Here is a 22,740-nt window from a genome sequence, read left to right on the forward strand (position 1 = left end):
TCTATCTGCATTGCTTGCAGTTTGGGGTTTTAGGCTGGGTTTCTGTATAAGCACTGTGACATCTGCTCTTTGTAAAAAGGGCTTTATGAATACATTTGATTGATTAGAAAATGGTACCCTAAATGTGAATTACCTTTTTGCACACACCATGGAACAAAACCGTTTTGACCCCTTGAATTTGTAGGCAAAGTCCACCCAGCCACAGAATTCACAGCTCAGTTTGGGAGAATCTGAATCCTCTTGGTCTTTTAATTCTGTGGACAAATCAAAATAATTCCATGAAAGATCCACATCTCTTACATTGTTATGAAGCTGTAGCACTTAGAAAGTCCATAATTGTGTTGCTTGCCAAATAAGCTGGCTTCAATCACTCCATACATGACCTCCCTTACCTTGAGGGGTCAGCTCCTCTGTCTCAGAGTCTGTGGTGTTGGTGGGGTTACTAACAGGAGTCTTGTCGGGGTCAGAGGAGAGCTGCTCATGCAGCTTCTTTGGGCTGTCCATCATCACAGGCAACCGCTCAATCTGGGGAAGACAACGTGTGATGGCTTAATGGCACTCTTTCCAAGCTATGACAGCAATACAATGGCAAACTAACAATGCTGTGTCCATAAGCTATAATAAAGCCTGTGCAGCAAGCGTCCACTAGGACACAGGGAGTTGTTAATTGATAAGTCAAATAGGCACAGTCACTCAAGTGTGGATCAACATTTTTCACCCCACCTCTCAAAAATAACACTTAATTGTGGTCTTAACATCTGTGCGCCTTCTTTCACAGACATCTCTGTAAGGATCAACATTGGAGTACAGAAGGCTATTTGAATTTATGACCAAGGTAAACAATAGTAAGACAATGCACTTTGTCATTGCTTAGCACAGAGAGTGTTGTTGCATGATTGTTTGTGTTTGTTGCTATTAGGAATATGCCCCTGTGGGAAATCACTCTTGAGATAGTGGCATGTTGTTTACTCCTAGCTGCTAAGGAGTACCATGGGAGAGAGCACTTACAGGGAAGGGTTCAGCTCCCTCCTGGATGACAAAGCCCTCAATGACGTGGGTGAGGACCTGGGGCTTGACGATAGCCTGGGGTGGCTTGTTCTCCCCATTCTGTGGGATGCTCCCTGTCAAAGTGGGCGCCTCGTTCTCATTTCCCGAGGTCATGGCTGGAGGTGGAGTCCCAGGTGCAGCATTCACCCTGTTGGTAGTAGTGACTCCTGCCAATTACAAATTAAAAGGAGCAGATAACGCATTGCATCATTCAATGATGTGGCCCACATTTGTACTCAATGTTTTACAATATATTCATGTCACTTTAATTGAGCTAAAATATTATTTCACGGTGTGTACTACTGTTGTCTTCTCTAGTCATTCAAGTACTAATGTAAATCATTATATTGATCATCTACCTGTCAAATCATGTGTAAGGGGCCCACTTCCATTACCAAGCATTTGTAATGTAACTCACTAGATACATTTACATCAGTAACTAATGCGTATCAGGATATCAAAATACGAAGACGGCGCAGTCGTTTTTGACGGGTCGCCGCAAAAATAATTATGGCTACCTTAATGAAGTAGTATATGCATGAAAACAACAAACGCTTCCGTGGCTGTTTGCAACAATGTTAAAACCCTTAAAAGTACTGATAAAGTTCAACAACTGTTCCATTTCAAAAGGGAAATAAGAATTGGCTCACCTAAATTCTTCCTGCCGCTTCACTTGTGCTTTTATCCGATTCAATACACAAGCACGCGCTATGGCCTGCCTCCCTCTTTCAAAGCGATAACTGTACTACAAAGCACGCAATACAGAACAGAGACACTCGCTCGATCGAGCCCTGCACCAATGGTGAGAGGCGGGCAGAGCAGAATAATTAAATACTTCAATAAGGTACCGCCCTCTCTTTTTCCTCCATAGACATGTACTCTGCGCTTATACTCTTACAATTAGAAACATGAAAATAAAAACACTTCACTTATGTTGACAGACACATTTCTGTTTTTTCTCATGTGAATAAATCTCAGCCCTGCAAATTCACAGGGCTCAAGTCTATCTGAGCAACTACTGACACACAGGAACCGCTCTTTAGTCTTTATACAAATGCAGGTCCTGTGACCCAATGTAGCATAACATTCCACAATTGTAAACCTTCATTCGCTTCATAAAGAAAACATACTACAGGATACTGCACAAAATATGGTTTAAGTAAGCATAATAAATACCAGGAGCAGTTGGCTATATTCTGCAACTTTGGTTTATGTTCAACCACACAGTAGGCTCTGAATGTGTTGCAATCTGGTCCAAGCAGAGAGCCAGAGGTCCTGCAGGCCTACCTCTATTTTTAGACATCAAAGATGACTGTCTGTTTAATTTGAACCTCAGTGGCAAGCGGAGCACCTCGACTATGCATTCACACCCAAGCACTAGTCATAAAAAAGAGCCTTGTGGCTTTACATATTTCACTTTTACAAGAACAGTAGCAATAAAAATGAAACCTCTTAATATGATCTGCATGTTCAGCATTTTGAATGAGCGAGAGTGTAAGACGACTACCATCACAAAACACATTTTCCATTTGACTAAAAGTTTAAAGCACAATATTTCTGTCTATGACAAATTTTACATTTAACTCTCCCTGACAGGAACACTGTGTCCACTGCTCCTCAATGGTTCCATTGGGGATAACCAGACAAGATTCCTCACCCTGACCAAAGCCACGAGCACAGCTGACAAACATTAAGAACAGATCTGCCTCCCCACCTGGTGCATAATTTATCAACTGTGTGTAAATGTCTTACTAAATTAGGGCATATGTGACCCGTTTCAGGAAACTAGGCGTATATCGCGGGTCACTACGTCACAGGAGAGCCGTTTGAACGTAAACATTTTTTTTCATCAAAATATGTGTTTGAGGCAGAAATGCCTTCTCGAACATGTGAACTTTCATGTGTCTTAATAACAAACGTGTATGCCACCTGTAAATACAAATAAAATTGTTAAATTACAAACCTAGTTGGTTTAGCCACAGAAAAAGACAGCAACCTTCCCGCTAGTCATGATTGGCTGAGAATGAGTGGGCTGGACATGCCGAGAGACGAGTTTGGATTGGTCTGCCATATAGCACGCGTCTGTCCATTTGAGCTAGACAGTATGTCTAGGTAATCCTGTATAACTGTTTACATCCTGCTTTGAAATCAGTGGAATTTGAGTATGATAGCTAAGGAGATGGAGAAAACACCTGTCTCCTGATTACATCTTCAAACTAAGGGTAACCATGGCATCCGACAGGAGACAAGTCCATCCATGATATATAAGGGTAAGATAGTCTAGCTAACTACATTTTCAGATATTACACATTTCTAATTTTGACAGAAAGTGGTTTCATTTCAAGTTAGTGTACTATTAGCTAGCTAGCTAACATTACGTGTATGATCTTATTATTCATATCTCAGAGCCATTTAATTGACCAGCTAAAGCCTAATGTTAGCTAGCTAACATTGAACCTGGTTGGTTAGCTACCTGCAGATTCATGCAGGGTAGTAACGTCATGAGTTGCGATTATGGTTCATTGTTTAGCTAGCTTGCCACTATGCAAGTAACCATTTCGGTGTGTTCGATTTCAGAGCAATCGTGTGCCACAGCACAGAATAACTGATGAATTTACAAACGCTCAACACCCATTGAATATGACCGGTGTCAGTAAAGGTTGGCAAAAAAAAGCGTAATTCAATTGTTGCAAGAAGCACAGTCACCGACGCTCTGGATAACATGAAAACAACTTAACCAGCTCTACTAGGTTGAATAAAATGGTCTGAGTATTGGTGGGGGCTAAAACTTAAAAGGGTGTGAACGATGCTGAATGGGTGTAGACAAAAGAAGAGCTCTCCAGTAGGTACCAAAACATTCAATGGCCATTTTCTCAAAAGTGAAGTAGGTTTATCAACTTCCAAAGCAGAATTAATTTCCCATTGTTACTCAAATGCAGTGTATGATATACCATTTTGTAGGTTTTATCAAATGTAAAAAACACAATTAAAAACTTTGCTACATAAGACCGAATCAAGGCGGTCGGTTACATGTGTAGATTCTAGGATTTTCTGGTGCAAAACATGATATTTTGATATGTAACACTTTTTTTGGTTATTGCACGATTATACATATAATTATACATATAATCCAAGATGGTGTAGCAGTACAGTGCAGACGTGGTTTGTTGTCCTCTCGTTTACTTTTTGCATTTGGTCTTTTTTGTATATATTCCAATTTATTTTTCAATCTCTTTTTCCATTTTTAAATTAAATATACCTTCTAGTAATCCGCCTCACTCAATGTGACAAGGATCCGCTATTTCTTTAGATCCTATAGCCAAAACTTTCATCAGCCAGCTAATTAGCTAAGTTACTAGCTATTTAGTCCCTGTTAGCCACTGCTAGCGGCCTTTACCCTCTGCTCAGGCACTAGCCGTTTTTTTTTAGCTTGGATAATACCTGCCAGCCTCGGACTGTTTTTCTCCACTACAACGCCAGATTCCTGCCGTAAACCCTGGACCATTGATCATCACAGCTAGCTAGCTGCAACTGAGTGACCCAGCCCCGAAGCTAACCCTGAGCCAGGCGCATCTCCCGGCTAGCAAACGAAATTATGACAACTACTATACCTCTTTCGCCATCTGGCCCGGTCCCTTCGTCGACACAGCGCCCCTCCGTACCACCACGACTGCTCCGCAGACTTAATTCCATCAGCTGTCCGGCCTTTGCCGGACGACGGAGCAAATGCTTCTTCTTACCCCGGACTGCTAACTTTAAACGCTGTGTCTCCCGCGTGCTAGCGTAGTAACGACTACCTAGCGGCTTCCCTGTTTCATCTATTGCTGTACACTGGACCCTATGATCACTTGGCTACTTAGCTGATGCCTGCTGGACTGTTCATTTATCACGGTACTCCACTTTGTTTACCTTTGTTTATCTGTCGGCCCTAGCACCGAACTCAGGCCCTGTGTGTAGTTAACTTCTTAGCGCTAGGGGTCAGATTATTATTATTATTTATTTATTTATTTTTAAATAACGTGCCCAACGTAAAACGGACATTTTTTCTGGCCCAGATCGTAGAATATGCATATAATTTACAGATTAGGATAGAAAACACTCCAAAGTTTCCAAAACTGTCAAAATATTGTCTGTGAGTATAACAATACTTATTCTGCAAGTAAAAACCTGAGAAAATGTAACCCGGAAGTGATATTTAAAAAAATGAATCTGTGTTCCCTGGCCCGTCTAACCTCCATTTAAAGGGGTATCAACCAGGTTCCTTTCCCAATGACTTCCTCAGGCTGTGACCAGGCTTTAGACATAGTTTCAGGCTTTTATTTTGAAAATGAGCGAGTTTTTTCAAAAGTAGTCAGGTGTCCTATTTCTTGCGCGCGAGAGAGGGGCACCCCATTTTCCTTTTGTCTCTTAATGAATAGTTTATGGTCCGGAAAAATATTATCGATTATGTTTGTTAAAAACAACCTGAGGATTGATTATAAAAAACATTTGACATGTTTCTACGACCATTACGGATACTTTTTGGAATTTGTCGAACGGAACACGGCTTTGATTTTCTGAACATAATACGCAACCCAAATGGCGTTTTTTTGTGATAAAAGTAATATTTATCGAACAAAAATAACATTTGTTGTGTAACTGGGAGTCTCGTGAGTGGAAACATCCGAAGATTAAAGGTAAGTGATTAATTTCATTGCATTTCTGACTTTCGTGACCAATCTAATATAAGGATAGCTGTTGTAGCATTGAAAGCTACACTCACAAAAGCTTGGATATCTTTCACTGTAAAGTACATTTTCAAAATCTGACACGATAGGTGGATTAACAACAAGATAAGCGGTGTTTTGGTATATTTCACTTGTGATTGCATGATTATAAATATTTTTAGTAATATTTTTTAATCTGATACGTTTGGAAATTTTCATCTTCCTTTCAGGACCGGAACGAGGCTGTAGTTCTCAGCATAACACGCAACCCAAATGGCGTTTTTATCGAACAAAAATAACATTTGTGTAACTGGAAGTCTCGTGAGTGCGAACATCTGAAGATTATCTAAGGTAAGCGATTAATTTTACTGTTTTTCTGACTTTCGTGACCATGCTAATTTGGGGCTAGCTGTTGTAGCATTGAAAGCTACACTCACAAAAGCTTGGATGTCTTTGCTGTAAAATATATTTTCAAAATCTGACACGATAGGTGGATTAACAACAAGCTAAACTGTGTTTTGGTATATTTCACTTGTGATTGCATGATTATAAATATTTTAGTAATATTTTTTGCATTTGGCGCCCTGCAATTCTAGCGGTTGTTTAGGAAAGGGATCCTGTAAAAGGGATCCGTAGCGCAGAGAAGTTAACCGACCCTCTCTGCCCATTCATCGCCATTTTACCTGTTGTTGTCTTAGCTGTTGTTGTCGTCTCACCCGTTGTTGACTTAGCTAGCTCTCCCAATCAACACCTGTGATTGCTTTATGCCTCGCTTTATGTCTCTCTCAAATGTCAATATGCCTTGTATACTGTTGTTTAGGATAATTATCATTGTTTTAGTTTACTGCGGAGCCCCTAGTCCCACTGTACATGCCTTAGATACCTCCTTCGTCCCACCTCCCAAACATGCGGTGACCTCACCCAGTATAACCAGCGTGTCCAGAGATGCAACCTCTTATCACTCAGTGCCTGTACCCGCACCCCACCATACCCGTCTGCACTTTATGCCCTGAATCTATTCTACCACGCCCAGAAATCTGCTCCTTTTATTCGCTGTCCCCAACGCACGAGATGACCAGTTTTGCTAGCCTTTAGCCGTACCCTCATCATACTCCTCCTCGGGTGATGTGGAGGCTAACCCAGGCCCTGCATGTCCCCAGGCACTCTCATTTGTTGACTTCTGTAATCAAAAAAGACTTGGTTTCATGCATGTTAACATCATAAGCCTCCTCCCTAAGTTTGTTTTACTCACTGCTTTAGCACACCACCAACCCTGATGTCCTTGCCGTTTCTGAATCCTGGCTTAGGAAGGCCACCAAAAATTTGGAGATTTCCATACCAAACTACATTTTCGCTCAAGATAGAACTGCCAAAGGGGGAGGAGTTGCAATCTACTGCAGAGATAGCTTGCAAAGTTCTGTCAACCTTTCCAGGTCTATGCCCAAACAGTTCAAGCTTCTAATTTAAAAAAATGAATCTCTCCAGAAATAAGTCTCTCACTGTTGCCGCCTGTTATAGACCCCCCCCCCCCCCTCAGCTCCCAGCTGTGCCCTGGACACCATTTGTGAATTGATTACACCCCATCTATCTTCAGAGTTCGTACTGTTAGGTGACAAACTGGGATATGCTTAACACCCCGGCCTTCCTACAATCTGAGCTAGATACCCTCAATCTCACACAAATTATCAAGGAAACCACCAGGTACAACCCTAAATCCGTAAACATGGGCACCCTCATAGATATTATCCTGACCAACTTGCCCTCCAAAAACACCTCTGCTGTTTTCAAATCAGGATCTCAGCGATCACTGCCTCATTGCCTGCATCCGCGGTCAAACAACCACCCTGCATCACTGTCAAACGCTCCCTAAAACACTTCTGCGAGCAGGCCTTTCTAATCGACCTGGCCCAGGTATCCTGGAAGGATATTGACCTCATCCCGTCAGTCGAGGATACACACTTGAATCAGTGTAACGTTATGTGTACTGTTTGAGAGTTGCGCAAGACTAGAAAAGTAGTGTTAGTTTGTTGTCCTCCTGTATTGAAAACAGATAGACCCGTCTTCGATTTGACCGATTATTAACGTTTAAAAATACCTAAAGTTGTATTACAAAAGTAGTTTGAAATGTTTACACGTAACTTGAGATATTTTGTAGTGACGTTGCGCAAATTGGAAGCTGTTTTTTCCTGGATCAAACGCGGCAAATAAATGGACATTTTGGATATATATGGACGGAATTAATTGAACAAAAGGACCATTTGTGATGTTTATGGGACACATGAGTGCCAACAAAAGAAGCTCGTCAAAGGGAAGGCATGATTTATATTTTATTTCTGTGTTTTGTGTTGCGCCTGCAGGGTTGAATTATGCTACACTCTTTGTTTACTGTTGTGCTATCATCAGATAATAGGATCTTATGCTTTTGCCGAAAAGCCTTTTTGAAATCTGACATGTTGGCTGGATTCACAACGAGTGTAACTTTAATTTGGTATCTTACATGTGTGATTTAATGAAAGTTAGATTTTTATATCATTTTATTTGAATTTGGCGCTCTGCATTTTCCCTGGCTTTTGGCCAAGTGGGACGCAAGCGTCCCCCCTATCCCAGAGAGGTTAAAACCTGTTGAGGATAGAGGGCTCTATTTTCACTTTGGGGAAAAATCGTGCCCAATTTAAACGGCCTCGTACTCTATTCTTGCTCGTACAATATGCATATTATTATTACGATTGGATAGAAAACACTAGTTTCTAAAACCGTTTGAATTATATCTGTGAGTAAAACAGAACTCATTTTGCAGCAAACTTCCTGTCAGAAAGTGAAAAATCTCAAATCGAGGCTCTGTTCCAGGCCCTCCCTATCATTTTGCTTGAGATTTATGACTATCCATGCACTTCATACGCCTTCCACTAGATGTCAATAGGCTGTGAGAGGTGAAATGGAGTGTATAGGTATTTCTACGGTGAAAAGAGGCCTCTTGGAATGACAGGACCCCAATTTCTTCTGTTCAGGATGACGCGGGATGGACATCAGCTTTGGCTTCTGAAAAGCTTTCCCTATAGACGTGTAATATCTCCGGCTTTGATTTTATTTGATAAATGTGACAATATCATCGTAAAGTATATTTTTCAAAATAGTTTAATCAGATTATTTTTTTTTTTTCGGGAGTCTTGGCGTGTTCCGTTCACTGCATGTATGTAATGTAAAAATGTATGTAAAAATGTAATAAAATGTATGCACTCTACTGTAAGTCGCTCTGGATTAGAGCGTCTGCTAAATGACTAAAAATGTAAAAAATGTAAAATGTAACTGCATTTGTTCAGGAAGGAGAGCTTAGCGGCACTTGGCTAGTTTTGCTTGCTAATTCGCGAGGGAAAAAGGCCATTCTAAAACCAAACAACGATTGTTCTAGACAAAGGACCACTTGTACAACATTCTGATTGAAGATCATCAAAAGTAGGACCCATTTACGATGTTATTTCATATATCTGTCGAAAATTATTTACTATTAGTTTGCGCCCAGATTTTAGGCGCTCTCTCGCCATAACGTAAGCTGGATGTCGTACTGAAGTTATTTTTAGAATTATAACACGGCGATTGCATTAAGAACTAGTCTATCTATCATTTCCTATACAACATGTATTTTTTAGTAAAGTTTATGAATAGTTATTTGGTCAGAATAGGTGAGTGTCAGAAATAGATCCGGACATTCTGGGGAAAAGATGCTACATGTTCACAATGTATAACCACGGAATTCAGCTCTAAATATGCACATTTTCGAACAAACCATATATGTATTGTGCAATATGATGTTATAGGACTGTCATCTGATGGAGTTTGAGAAGGTTACTGAAAAAATGTATATATTTTGCTGGTTTATTCGCTATGCTAACGTGCCTAACGAATCAATGCTGTTGTGTGGTTGGCTATTGTAGCAAGCTAATATAATGCTATATTGTGTTTTCGCTGTAAAACACTTAAAGAATCGGAAATATTGGCTGGATTCACAAGATGTTTGTCTTTAATTTGCTGTACACCATGTATTTTTCATAAATGTTTTATGAGTATTTAGTTGTTTCAATTTGGTCTCTGTAATTGTTCTAGCTGCTTTGGTGCTATTTCCGATTGTAGCTGCAATGTAAAGCTATAATTTATACCTCAAATATGCACATTTTTAGAACAAAACATAGATTTATTGAATAACATGTTATAAGACTGTCATCTGATGAAGTTGTTTCTTGGTTAGTTTGGTTGGTTCTTGGTTAGTTTGGTTGGTTTTGTGCATGCTACCTGTGCTGTGAAAAATGTCTATCCTTTGTATTTGGTGGTGAGCTAACATAAATATACGTGGTGTTTTCGCTGTAAAACATTTTTTTTTTAAATCGGACATGTTGGCTGGATTCACAAGATGTTTATCTTTCATTTGCTGTATTGGACTTGTTAATGTGTGAAAGTTAAATATTTAAAAAATATTTTTTTTTTAATTTCGCGCTCTGCCTTTTCAGTGGAATGTGGGAGGAGTGGCGCTAGAGGAACCCCTGTCTTAGACAGGTTAAAAGTAACTTCCTCACCATCTTCAATAAGCATGCCCCTTTCAAAAAATGTAGAACTAAGAACAGATATAGCCCTTGGTTCACTCCAGACCTGACTGCCCTTGACCAGCACCAAAACATCCTGTGGCGGACTGCAATAGCATCGAATAGTCCCTGCGTTATGCAACTGTTCAGGGAAGTCAGGAACCAATACACACAGTCAGTCAGGAAAGCAAAGGCTAGCTTTTTCAAACAGAAATTTGCATCCTGTAGCTCCAACTCCAAAAAAGTTTTGGGACACTGTAAAGTCCATGGAGACCAAGAGCACCTCCTCCCAGCTGCCCACTGCACTGAGGCTAGGCGACGCGGTCACCACCGATATATCCATGATAATCAAAAATTTCAATAAGCATTTCTCTATGGCTGGCCATGCTTTCCTCCCGGCTACCCATACCCCGGCCAACAGCTCCGCACCCCTCGCAGCTACTTGGCCGAGCCTCCCCAGCTTCTCCTTCCCCCAAATCTAGATCGCAGATGTTCTTAAAGAGCTGCAAAACCTGGACCCGTACAAATCAGATGGGCTAAACAATCTGGACCCTCTCTTTCTAAAATTATCCACCGCCATTGTTGCAACCCCTATTACCAGTCTGTTCAACCTCTTTCGTTTTGTCCGAGATCCCTAAAGATTGGAAAGCTGCCGCGGTCATCCCCCTCTTTAAAGGGGGAGACACTCTAGACCCAAACTGCTACAGACCTATATCCATCCTGCCCTGCCTTTCTAAAGTCTTTGAAAGCCAAGTTAATAAACAGATCACCGACCATTTTGAATCCCACTGTACCTTCTCCGCTGTGCAATCCGGTTTCCGAGCTGTTCACGGATGCACCTCAGCCACACTCAAGGTACTAAACGAAATCATAACCGCCATCGATAAAAGACAGTTCTGTGCAGTGTCATGTCTTTGGCTATGCCAGATTAATTGCTACGACATGCTATTCTATAAAATAGTTTCTCCGTAATTAATATTACCTGATTGAACTAATCATGTAAATGTAATTAACTAGAGAGGGAAACCACAAAATAATATTTATAGAGCTGTTATCTTCCGAATAAACTCTTAAAGATTTAGTAATATTTTACATCCATAGCAGTCCATATTAATCGTCATCTTACTTCAGTCTCATATTCTGAAAGTTGTAAATTCTTGGTTATCTGCAAGAATCCTGGCTAACAAGTTGAATCAGCAATACAAAATTGGGTTTAATTTTTTATTTATTAAATACCTAACTAATCACACAGAATCACACATACACAATTAAATCATAACTTGATTACAAATTGCCGTCATAAAGGAAAACGTCCCTAGCGGGCGGAACAGATATGACAGCTTGTTACACAAAGAAAAGGGGACTGGATTTTAGTGAAAGAGCGGGTTACTGGAACAGAGGCGAAGCTGTGCTATCGTAAATACAGTATCTCATGCATTCTAAATTACAGCCCATTTGGAAAAGGAAAATGCAATAAATATTTACTCTGAGCTGCGCTTCAGTAGGTTGGTGGTAGATGGAAGGCCGTGTTGCCAAACCGAGCCCTCTGTCCTTTGAAGAATGTCTCTGGTGGTCACTGGATACGTGTAGTAACGTCGTTGTGTAGTAGACGGGATACTCTGACTGTCCTTCCTAACCTGCGTTTGTAGCAGCTGTTGCTAACTCAACGGCTAGGAGGTATCACTTCTGTAGTGAATACGAGTTCAAAGTTCATACCATTCACAACCAAAGTCCATGATGATGTTGGCTTAGTTCTGTAGTTATTATCTGAACCATTCTGACATCGGATCGTCATCCTAATGTACCCGGAACAGAAAGTTATATTTTTGTCAATGGCTTTATATAGTGGAGGGAGAGGGGTGTGTCTGAAAAGTTTATAACCCATGCCTCTTCACAGGGGCGGGCCACTGTTCGAGCAGAGGCCCAAACTTATGAAAACCCAAATCTCTCATTTGGAAGCTAAAACTACATTTCATCTCTTCACAAATAATTTCATATTCAAACATTTGAATTAAACAACAATTCCATGTGAATTCGATACCTCTGATGTTTAGACTTTCCACAGTAGAGTTTGTCATTCTATCATTGATGAGAATGGGTCAGAGGGCAACCGAACTGACATAATATACCTTAAGTACCACCGCATATGTTCAGTTGGTCGGATTACCAGAATATAGTTAATTTCCCCCCAACTTCGGATGTTCCCAGAATCTCTATGTAAACCAAGGGGTTTTCTTATGTCACATCAGTAGGGAAGAGGAACGGGGGAGGGGGGAAAGAGGTATTTATGACTGTCATAAACCTACCCCCAGGCCAACGTCATGACAGCAGCCATCTTCATCGACCTGGCCAAGGCTTTCGACTCTGTCAATCACCGCACTCTTATCGGCAGACTCAATAGCCTTGGTTTCTCAAATAACTACCACGCCTGGTTCACCAACTACTTCGCAGACAGAGTTCAGTGTGTAAAATCGGAGGGCCTGTAGTCCGGACATCTGGCAGTCTCTATGGGGGTACCACAGGGTTCAATTCTCGGGCCGACTCTTTTCTCTGTGTATATATCAACTATGTCACGCTTGCTGTGGGTGATTCCCTGATCCACCTCTACGCAGACGACAACATTCTGTATACATCTGGCCCTTCTTTGGAAACTGTTAACCTTTCTAGGACACACGTTCCGCAAGTGGAACCCCCCCCCCCCCACAACATTCCGCTGAAAAGGCAGCGCGGGAAATTCAAAAATATTTTTGGGAAATATGTAACTTTCACACATTAACAAGTCCAATACAGCAAATGAAAGATAAACATCTTGTTAATCTACCCACCGTGTCCCATTTAAAAAAATGATGATTATGTTAGATCACCACCAAGTTCAAAATACACAGCCATTTTCCCAGCCAAAGATAGGAGTCACAAAAAGCAGAAAGAGATAAAATGAATCACTAACCTTTGATGATCTTCATCAGAAGACACTCATAGGACATCATGTTACACAATACATGTATTGTTTGTTCGATAATGTGCATATTTATATCCAAAAATCTTAGTTTACATTGGCGCCATGTTCAGAAATGCCTCCAAAATATCCGGAGAAATTGCAGAGGGCCATGTCAAATAACAGAAATACTCATAATAAACTTTGATAAAATATACATGTTTTACATATAATTAAAGATACACTTATTCTTAATGCAACCGCTGTGTGAGATTTTAAAAAACTTTACGGAAAAAGCACACCATGCAATATTCTGAGACAGCGCTCAAATATAAATTCAATTTCTCCACCATGTTGGAGTCAACAGAAATACGAAATTACATCATAAATATTCCCTTACCTTTGAATATCTTCATCAGAATGCATTCCCAGGAATCCTAGTTTGACAATAAATTGTTTTGTTTGATAATGTCAATTATTTATGTACAAATAGCTGCTTTTGCTAGCGCGTTTAGCACACATATCCAAACGCTCGTGCAAGTGATGCATTACGTAGGACGAAAACTTCAGAAAGTTATATTACAAGTCGAATAAACTGGTCAAACTTAGTAGAGAATCAATCTTCAGGATGTTGTTATCATATATATCCAATAATGTTCCAACCGGAGAATTCCTTCGTGTCTGTAAAAGTTATGGAACGCAAGGCGATATCATGAGGAATGCGCATGATCAGGAACTGGCAATCTGCCAGACCACTGACTGAAACACCTCCCATCCAGTCTCACATCACAGTATACACTTCATTCAACGTTCTACCGACTGTTGACATCTAGTGGAAGGCGTAGGAAGTGCAAACAAATCCATATCTTCCTGGGATTTGAATAGACGATGAGTAGAAAAAACACCAGCTTCAGAATTTCCACTTCCTGTTTGGAAGTTTGCCTGCCATATGAGTTCTGTTATACTCAGACATAATTCAAACAGTTTTAGAAACTTCAAAGTGTTTTCTATCCAATAGTTCACTATGGGCACGCAATTCATCCAAAGTGAAAATGCTGCCCCCTATCCCTAAAAAGTTAACCTCCAAACGGGCTTCAATGCCATACAACACTCCTTCTGTGGCCTCCAACTGCTCTTAAAATGCTAGCAAAACCAAATGCATGCTTTTCAACCGTTCGCTGCCTGCACCCACCCGCCCGACTAGCATCACTACCCTGGACGGTTCTGACCTAGAATACGTGGACAACTACAAATACCTAGGTGTCTGGCTAGACTGTAAACTCTCCTTCCAGACTCATATCAAACATCTCCAATCAAAAATCAAATCCGCTTTCTATTCCGCAACAAAGCCTCCTTCACTCACGCCGCCAAACTTACCCTAGTAAAACTGACTATCCTACCGATCCTCGACTTCGGCGATGTCATCTACAAAATAGCTTCCAATACTCTACTCAGCAAATTGGATATAGTCTATCACAGTGCCATCAGTTTTGTTACCAAAGCGCCTTATACCACCCACCACTGCGACCTGTATGCTTTAGTCGGCTGGCCCTCGCTACATATTCGTCGCCAGACCCACTGGCTCCAGGTCATCTATAAGTCTATGCTAGGTAAAGCTCCGCCTTCTCAGCACACTGGTCACCATAACAATACCCACCTGTAGCACGCGCTCCAGCAGGTATATCTTATTGGTCATCCCCAAAGCCAACACCTCCCTTGGACGCCTTTCCTTCCAGTTCTCTGCTGCCAGTGACTGGAACGAAATGCAAAAATCGCTGAAGCTGGAGACTTACATTTCCCTCACTGACTTTAAACATCAGCTATCTGAGCAGCTAACCAATCGCTGCAGCTGTACATAGTCGATCTGTAAATATCCCACCCAATCTACCTACCTCATCCCCATATTGTTTTTATTTACTTTGCTGCTCTTTTGCACACCATCATCTGCTCATCTATCACTCCAGTGTTAACCTCTCTGGGTAGGTGGGACGATTGCCAATAGCCAGGGAAAATACAGAGAGCCATATTAAAATAAAATGATATAAAAATCTAACTTTCATTAAATCACACATGTAAGATACCAAATTAAAGCTACACTCGTTGTGAATCTAGCCAACATGTCAGATTTCAAAAAGGCTTTTCGGCGAAAGCATAAGATGCTATTATCTGATGATAGCACAACAGTAAACAAAGAGATTAGCATATTTCAACACTGCAGGCACGACACAAAACGCAGAAATAAAAATATAATTAATGCCTTACCTTTGACGAAATTCTTTTGTTGGCACTCCAATATGTCCCATAAACATCACAAATGGTCCTTATGTTCGATTAATTCCGCCAAAATGTCAATTTATTTGGCGCGTTTCATCCAGAAAAACACAGCTTCCATCCTTTCACTACAAAATATATCAAAAGTTACATGTAAACTTTACCAAAACATTTCAAACTACTTTTGTAATACAACGTTAGGTATTTTTAAACGTTAATAATCGATCAATTTGAAGACGGGATAATCTGTTTTCAATACAAAAAGAAAAACTGATGCAACTTTTTTGGTAATGTGCCTCTCTTAAACAATTTACTTCAAGTGACCCTCATTTACGATTGCCGTACTTCTTCATTACACAAAGGAATAACCTCAACCAATTTCCAAAGACTGGTGACATCCAGTGGAAGCGGTAGGAACTGCAAACAAGTCCCTTAGAAATCTGGTGTCCCAATGAAACCTCATTGAAAAGAGAGTGACCTCAAAAAAATAAAAAATCTGAATGGTTAGTCCTCTGGGTTTTGCCTGCTACATAAGTTCTGTTATACTCACAGACATGATTCAAACAGTTTCAGAAACTTCAGAGTGTTTTCAATCCAAATCTACTAATAATATGCATATCTTATATTCTGGGGATTAGCAGGCAGTTGAAATTTGGCATGCTATTTATCCAAAAGTGAAAATGCTGCCCCCTATCCTGAAGAAGTTTAATCTTAATCTAATGAATCTTCTAAATTGTAATTACTTTGCTACTATGGCCTATTTATTGCCTTTACTCCTCATGCTATCTGCACACACTGTATATAGACTTAATTTTTTTTCTATTGTGTTATTGACTGTACGCTTGTTTATTCCATGTGTAACTCTGTGTTGTTGTTTCTGTTGCACTGCTTTGCTTTATCTTGGCCAGGTCGCAGTTGTAAATGAGAACTTGCTCTTAACCAGCTTACCTGGTTAAATAAAGGTGAAATACAAAAATATATTAAAAAATAAATCAAATCCATATGTGTTATTTAATTGTTTTGATGTCTTCACTATTATTCTACAATGTAGAATGAGTAGGTGTCCAAAGTTTTGACCAGCACTGTATACATATTTTTTCATTGATAGATCAGAGTCGTGAACAAGCGCTACAACCCCGGCTGGAAAACACCCTCCATTCCTCTTTCATGGTAACAAAAATGCCCTAATTTGCTGTATGATTCGGAAATGTTGGAAAATTTTATCACATTTCTGTAGGTGTGGGCAGAATGTTTACATGTTTGCAGTGACTTTTTCCAAACTAAAAATGCCTGCCGCTTATACAGCGAGTCCCAAACAAACACTGGCTGAGCATTACGCAAGATTATCTATTTGAACAATTTAAAAGTAGGCTAAATGCTACAGCCCACACTTCTATGCAAAATACAAATTATGCTTCAATATTTTGTTAATCAACAGATTGTGTTTTATCTCCTGCCTTGGTATAGGCTCTGAGTTTAAATAGGAGAGCCACATCACAGCCTACCACACAGCAATACTGTAGCCTACCCATACCGTCAAATATTTTAAATAGGCTACCAGCCTATTTACTCTCGAGAATGCTTGGCCATTGTCACGACTGCCGCCGAAGTTGGTCCCTCTCCCGTCCAGTGTCCCGCTGGGCGTCTGTACGTCCCGTCTGCTGTTCGTAACCAGTTGATCCACAAGTCACCCTCTGGTCATCCTGGGATCGGTCGGACAGTGCGCTGTTTGAGCGGGAGGTACTGGTGGCCTACCTTGGCTAAGAACATGAGGGTTTATGTTTCCTCCTGCTCGGTGTGCGCCCAGTGTAAGGCTCCTAGGCACCTGCCTAGAGGTAAGCTACACCCCTTACCCGTTCCACAGCGGCCTTGGTCGCATCTATCGGTGGATTTTCTGACTGATCTTCCACCCTCACAGGGAAACACCGCGATCCTGGTCATTGTGGATTGTTTCTTTAAGTCCTGTCGTCTCCTCCCTCTGCCCGGTCTCCCTACGGCCCTACAGATTGCGGAGGCCTTGTTTACACACGTCTTGTGGCACTACGGGGTGCCTGAGGATTTAGTGTCTGATCAGGGTCCCCAGTTCACGTCTCGGGTCTGGAAGGTGTTCAGGGAATGTCTGGGGGTCTTGATCAGCCTTACTTCAGGGTTTCACCCCGAGAGTAATGGGCAGGTGGAGAGAGTGAACCAGGATGTGGGCAGGTTTCTGCGGTCCTATTGCCAGGACCGGCCAGGAGAGTGGGCGGCGTTCGTGCCCTGGGCCGAGATTGCACAGAACTCGCTTCTCCACCTCTCTCCCTTCCAGTGCGTACTAGGGTACCAGCCGGTTCTGGCGCCTTGGCATCAGTCAGACCGAGGTTCCTGCGGTGGACGACTGGTTCAGGCGCGCGGAGGAGACATGGGAAGCTATCCGTGTTCACCTTCAGCAGGCCGTGACGCACTAAAAGGTGAACGCAGATCGCCACCGCAGTGAGGTCTGGCTCTCGGGTCTGGCCGGGTCTGGCTTTCGACCCGAAACTTGCCCCTCCGCCTGCCCTGCCGGAAGCTGGGTCCTCGGTTTGTGGGGCCATTTAAAGTCCCGAGAACGAGGTTTGTTCTAGGTTACAGCTTTCACCCGATTACCGTATTAACCCCTCGTTCCATGTGTCTCTCCTCAGGCCGGTGGTGGCTGGCCCGCTCCAGGAGTCTGAGGTGTGGGAGGTTCCTTCGCCCCCTCTAGACATCGGGGAGGGCCCCAGCGTACTGCGTTTGCTCCATACTGGATTCGAGGCGTCGGGTGAGGGGCCTTCAGTATCTCGTGGAGTGGGAGGGGTATGGTCCTGAGGAGAGGTGGTGGGTTCCGGTTGAGAACGCGTTGGACCCTTCAATGCTGCAGGAGTTCCACCGTCTTCACCTGGATCGCCCTGCGCCTCGCCCTCCGGGTTGTCCCCGAGGCCGCTGTCGACGCGCGGCTCCAGGGAGGGTACTGTCACGACTTCCGCCGAAGTTGGTCCCTCTCCTTGTTCGGGTGGCGTTCGAAGTCACCGACCTTCTAGCCATCGCTGATCCACTTTTCATTTTTCATTGGTTTTGTCTTGTCTTCCATCACACCTGGTTCCAATTACATCAATTACATGTTGTGTATTTAACCCTCTGTTCCCCCTCATGTCCTTGTCGGTAATTGTTTCTTGTAGTGCTTATGCACGGTATGCTGGTATTTACCGGGTTTTGTTTGACCCATTTATTGTATTGTTCTGGAGACGGTGGTTTATGCATATTAAACACACCGTTGTAAAATCAGTTTTCGCTCTCCTTCGCCTGACTTCTCTGCCGCTAGTACGCACCTCACTACAGCTATTGAATGAGCGATGGATAAATGGTAGGCTAATACTTGTTGTGTAGCGGGAATAAATCAGTCATGTGAGAAAATATGATTATGACCTATACAATAAAAGTCAAAAAACCATGTTAGGCTGTATACTGCTATGTGATCTCCTTACCAACATCAAATGCATCGGTTTTATCATTACGTTTCAAAAGTCTTTATTAGCCTACCATTATAATTCCTGTGCATTAAACAAAATTTTCCCCAGAAGAACAATATTTTCCTGCAATAGAATTGATCAACCACTAGAAGTTGTGCATACGCATGGTCTGAGCTGTACGTGAGATACGCACACTTTCCCATCAAGTTCAAAATGGATAAATACCAACCTGCGGGAAAACTGGCGCACGCAAGGTTGAAAGAGTCTTTCTTGTGCACACACCTTTGATAAATTAGGCCCCTGGAGAGCAGAACATGACAGAGGGCTTATCTTTGATCTGGCTTTCCAAAGTTGTAATTAGTTGTAAATATGATATGACAACAATAGACCCCCCCAGTCCTGCCTCAAGGCAATAGAACTAAGAGATGGGGTGATACAAGCTTGTTAACATGAATCATTAAAACCAAATGTCCTGCTACCTTGTGGTTGGCTGATGGGCGTGACTGGGTCAGTCTTTGGCTGCTCTGTTGGCTTGGTGGCTTGTGGTGGAGACGGGGCAGATGGGGTACACTGCTGCTGTACTCTGGTAGTTGGGCAGCGCTCTCTGACCACCAATGACGTGGGCTTGTCCTGCCCTTTACTGTCCTGGACCAATCGGGAAGCCTGAGAGTACGTAATAGAATATAGGGAGAAGGGAGAGAGAGTTTAGTGAAACATAATATTTGACTAATGACAAGAGAATATTTATATATTTTAGGCTTACTGACACATTGTTACAGAGTAATCCTCTCCCATTTCCATAATTCTTGTTGTGACTGCTGTGTACTAACCTGTGAGGGCGCTGGTTGTATCTGGAGGTTAATGGCTGTGAGTTGTACTGGCTGGGCTTTGGCTTGGCTCAGGTTGGAGTGGAGAGCATGTGGGCTGATGGTGGAGTGAAAGATGGTTGCCTGCTGACTGGGTGTAATGGGTTGGTGGTGAGAGGTGGGTTTGGGCAGCACAGGGATAGGGCCTGGCTGGCAGGGGGAATGGGGGACCAGGGAGGGAGTCTGCAGGTGTGGCTGGATGGAGGCAGTTTGCAGTAGCTGGCCCTGGGTCCTCTGGGAAGCCTGGGTCTGCTGGATCACAAACTGCTGGTGCTGTTTGTGCTGCTGGACCAGGGAGTGGGGCTGGATCTGGGTGTATGCTGGAACAAGAATCGAGGATTAGGATACATAAAAAAAATCTTAACATAAGGAAAATCGACTCTTCCCACAAAAAAAAAAAAAACCGAATAGTGGACCTCTGTAAAAGGAATTAATTTATTTGCCAGTACGCCTATTGTTGTCGAAAGACCTTGTTGAAAGCACAAGGCAGACTTGCCCTAAACCGTTGTCAAGGTTTTGACCAGCCATTACTAATGTCTCCAAAGGGTCTGTCATCACCTGACAGGGCTTCTGCTGACAAAATGACAACCTGAGGACTTAACTTCCCAGAACCCAGGGACACAACTCATCATTCATGTATTGTACTGTCGTTTAGTGAAATGGGCTCTACACAGCAACAGTCAGAGTAGCCTTGGGCCAAACATATGCAGGAGGAAAGCTAGAGGGAAATAAGAAGAAGCCAATGCTCCATGACATGCTGTATGTAGTCATCTGTGAGTCAATCCCCCAAGCCTTCAGTTGCCCAAACACTCCCAAACAACTCTCCCAAGGAAACAATGAGGTTGGATCTGGCCCTCATCATTACTGAGAGGGAGGGTTCTCATGAATCATCTCTCCTAGGAGCTGTTAACCTGTTTGTCTCAGGTGTAAGCCCTAGGGCCTTACAGTAGCTTCCCTCAGATGATCTTAGTAAACTAACAATGTCGGAGTAGTCTAACATTAACCTTCGTGGATCTCTTTTGATTATGAAGGATTGATACCAAAGATATTAGGGTTCCTCCCTAGCCCCCCTTTTTTAGTATATTTTGTGTGGGATAGGCTCCATCTGGTATGAATGTTTCTCTGTTTCACGGTAACCACAGTCTACCCTGCTGTGAAAATAGAGACGTTTCCATCCGGCAGAGTTGCATGTCATTAGTCATTTATACCACAGGATATTCTGGAAAGTGCTTGATTTTCACGTTGCAAAACTCTATGAAACCCACAGCATGTGGTTAGCTATAGTTTCACTAAGTACAGGGTGAAGACTGACACATCTCTCAGAAAGTAGCATGATAAAAGCCTTGGACGGATACTCTCAATTACATGATAACATAGTAAAGGTCTACCTACCACCCAGCCCTCACTAAGGATAAATGGAAAACAGAGGCTGTATAATAACGGCTATCAATTCAGCAGATAGGCCTAGCGCTTGTGTGAACAGACGAGTGGATTTCCGAACGACTGCACACCGGATACAAGCAACAAAACTCAGTCCTGCTCGACAGCTTTCTCAAGCACTGTAATGAGTAACAGAGAAAAGTATTGGAAGGAGAGGAAGGGGGATTCATTTAAATGCCTTTTGTCCCTCAAGGCCTTTGGATTAAGGCCTCACTAAGCAACCACTCCCCCATACCTGTGTGTTGTTTCAGAATGTCTAGAGGAAAGGACTCAGTGCACATTCCCTATGGGGTTTCAATAGCAGACTCTGGAAAATACCGGAGTTTCTGCAATCTACTACTGCTGCTTAAGTTTAGAAACCTCACCCACACATCACTGTAAATCACTTCATTCATAACAAACCGGCAGAGTGCATATGGAAAGTATTCAGACCCCTCCCTTTTGCATTTTTTTTTAACGTGAGCAGCCAGGAACGATTGTGGCTTCGGGACAAGTCTCAATGTCCTTGAGTGGCCCAGCCAGAGCCCGGACTTGAACCCGATCGAACATCTCTGGAGAGACCTGAAAATAGTTGTGCAGAGATGCTCCTCATCCAACCTGATAGAGCTCGAGAGGATCTGCAGAGAAGAATGGGAGAAACTCCCAAAATACAGGTGTGCCAAGCTTGTAGCGTCATAGCCAAGAAGACTCGAGGCTGTAACGGTTGTAACGGTGCTTCAACAAAGTACTGAGTAAAGGGGCATTTCAGTTTTTTTTATTTGTAAAGAATTTGCAAAAAAGTCTAAACCTGTTTTTGCTTCGTCATTATGGGGTATTGTGTGTAGACTGATGAGGAAAAAAAGTAATTTAATACATTTTAGAACAAGGCTGTAACGTAACAAAACGTGCAAATAGTTAGGGGGTCGGAATACGTTACAAATGCACTGTAAATGTGCATATTATGTGTGAGCGAGCAAATTACGGAGTGAGTGAGAGTGTGTGTGAATGTGTAGGGCCCAGTGAGTGTGCATAGAGACAGTGTAAAGACTGAAATAAAGTCAATAAAATATATAAGTTCTCTCAAATAGTCTGTGTAGCTATTTTGTTAGCTATTTATCAACTGTATTGTTTGGGGATAGAAGCTGTTCAAGAGCGTCTTGGTGTCAGACTTGATGCACCGGTATCTCTTGCAGTGCGGCAGAAGAGAAAATAGTCTATGGCTTGGGTGGTTGGAGTCTGACGATTTTCCGGGCCTTCTTTTCACACCGCCTGATATAGAGGTCCTGGACGGCAGGGAGCTCAGCCCCAGTGATGTACTGGGCTGTCCGCACAACCCTCTGTAGCGTCATGCGATCGAGGGCAGTGCTATTGACATACCAAGCAGTGATGCACCCAGTCAATATGGTCTCAATGGTACAGCTGTAGAACCTTTTGAGGATTTGAGGGCCCATGCCAAAC

At 42.3% G+C, this 22,740-nt stretch overlaps 1 protein-coding gene across 5 annotated transcripts in view; it reads right to left on the minus strand.

Annotated features, from left to right (window-relative positions):
- Positions 1-22,740, minus strand: part of LOC129815133 (polyhomeotic-like protein 2) — a 50,555-nt gene that overhangs the window by 2,331 nt on the left and 25,484 nt on the right. For all 5 annotated transcript variants that reach the window (XM_055868534.1, XM_055868531.1, XM_055868533.1 and 2 more), the window contains exons 8-12: positions 19,828-20,183; positions 19,477-19,660; positions 1,009-1,214; positions 393-525; positions 134-254 (exon numbers count right to left, since the gene is read on the minus strand). In XM_055868534.1, the coding sequence (XP_055724509.1) occupies positions 134-254; positions 393-525; positions 1,009-1,214; positions 19,477-19,660; positions 19,828-20,183 (1,000 nt within the window). The remainder of the gene's footprint in view (positions 1-133; positions 255-392; positions 526-1,008; positions 1,215-19,476; positions 19,661-19,827; positions 20,184-22,740) is intronic.

Source organism: Salvelinus fontinalis, chromosome 18 (genome assembly GCF_029448725.1).
Source record: "Salvelinus fontinalis isolate EN_2023a chromosome 18, ASM2944872v1, whole genome shotgun sequence".
Lineage (NCBI taxonomy): Eukaryota > Metazoa > Chordata > Actinopteri > Salmoniformes > Salmonidae > Salvelinus > Salvelinus fontinalis.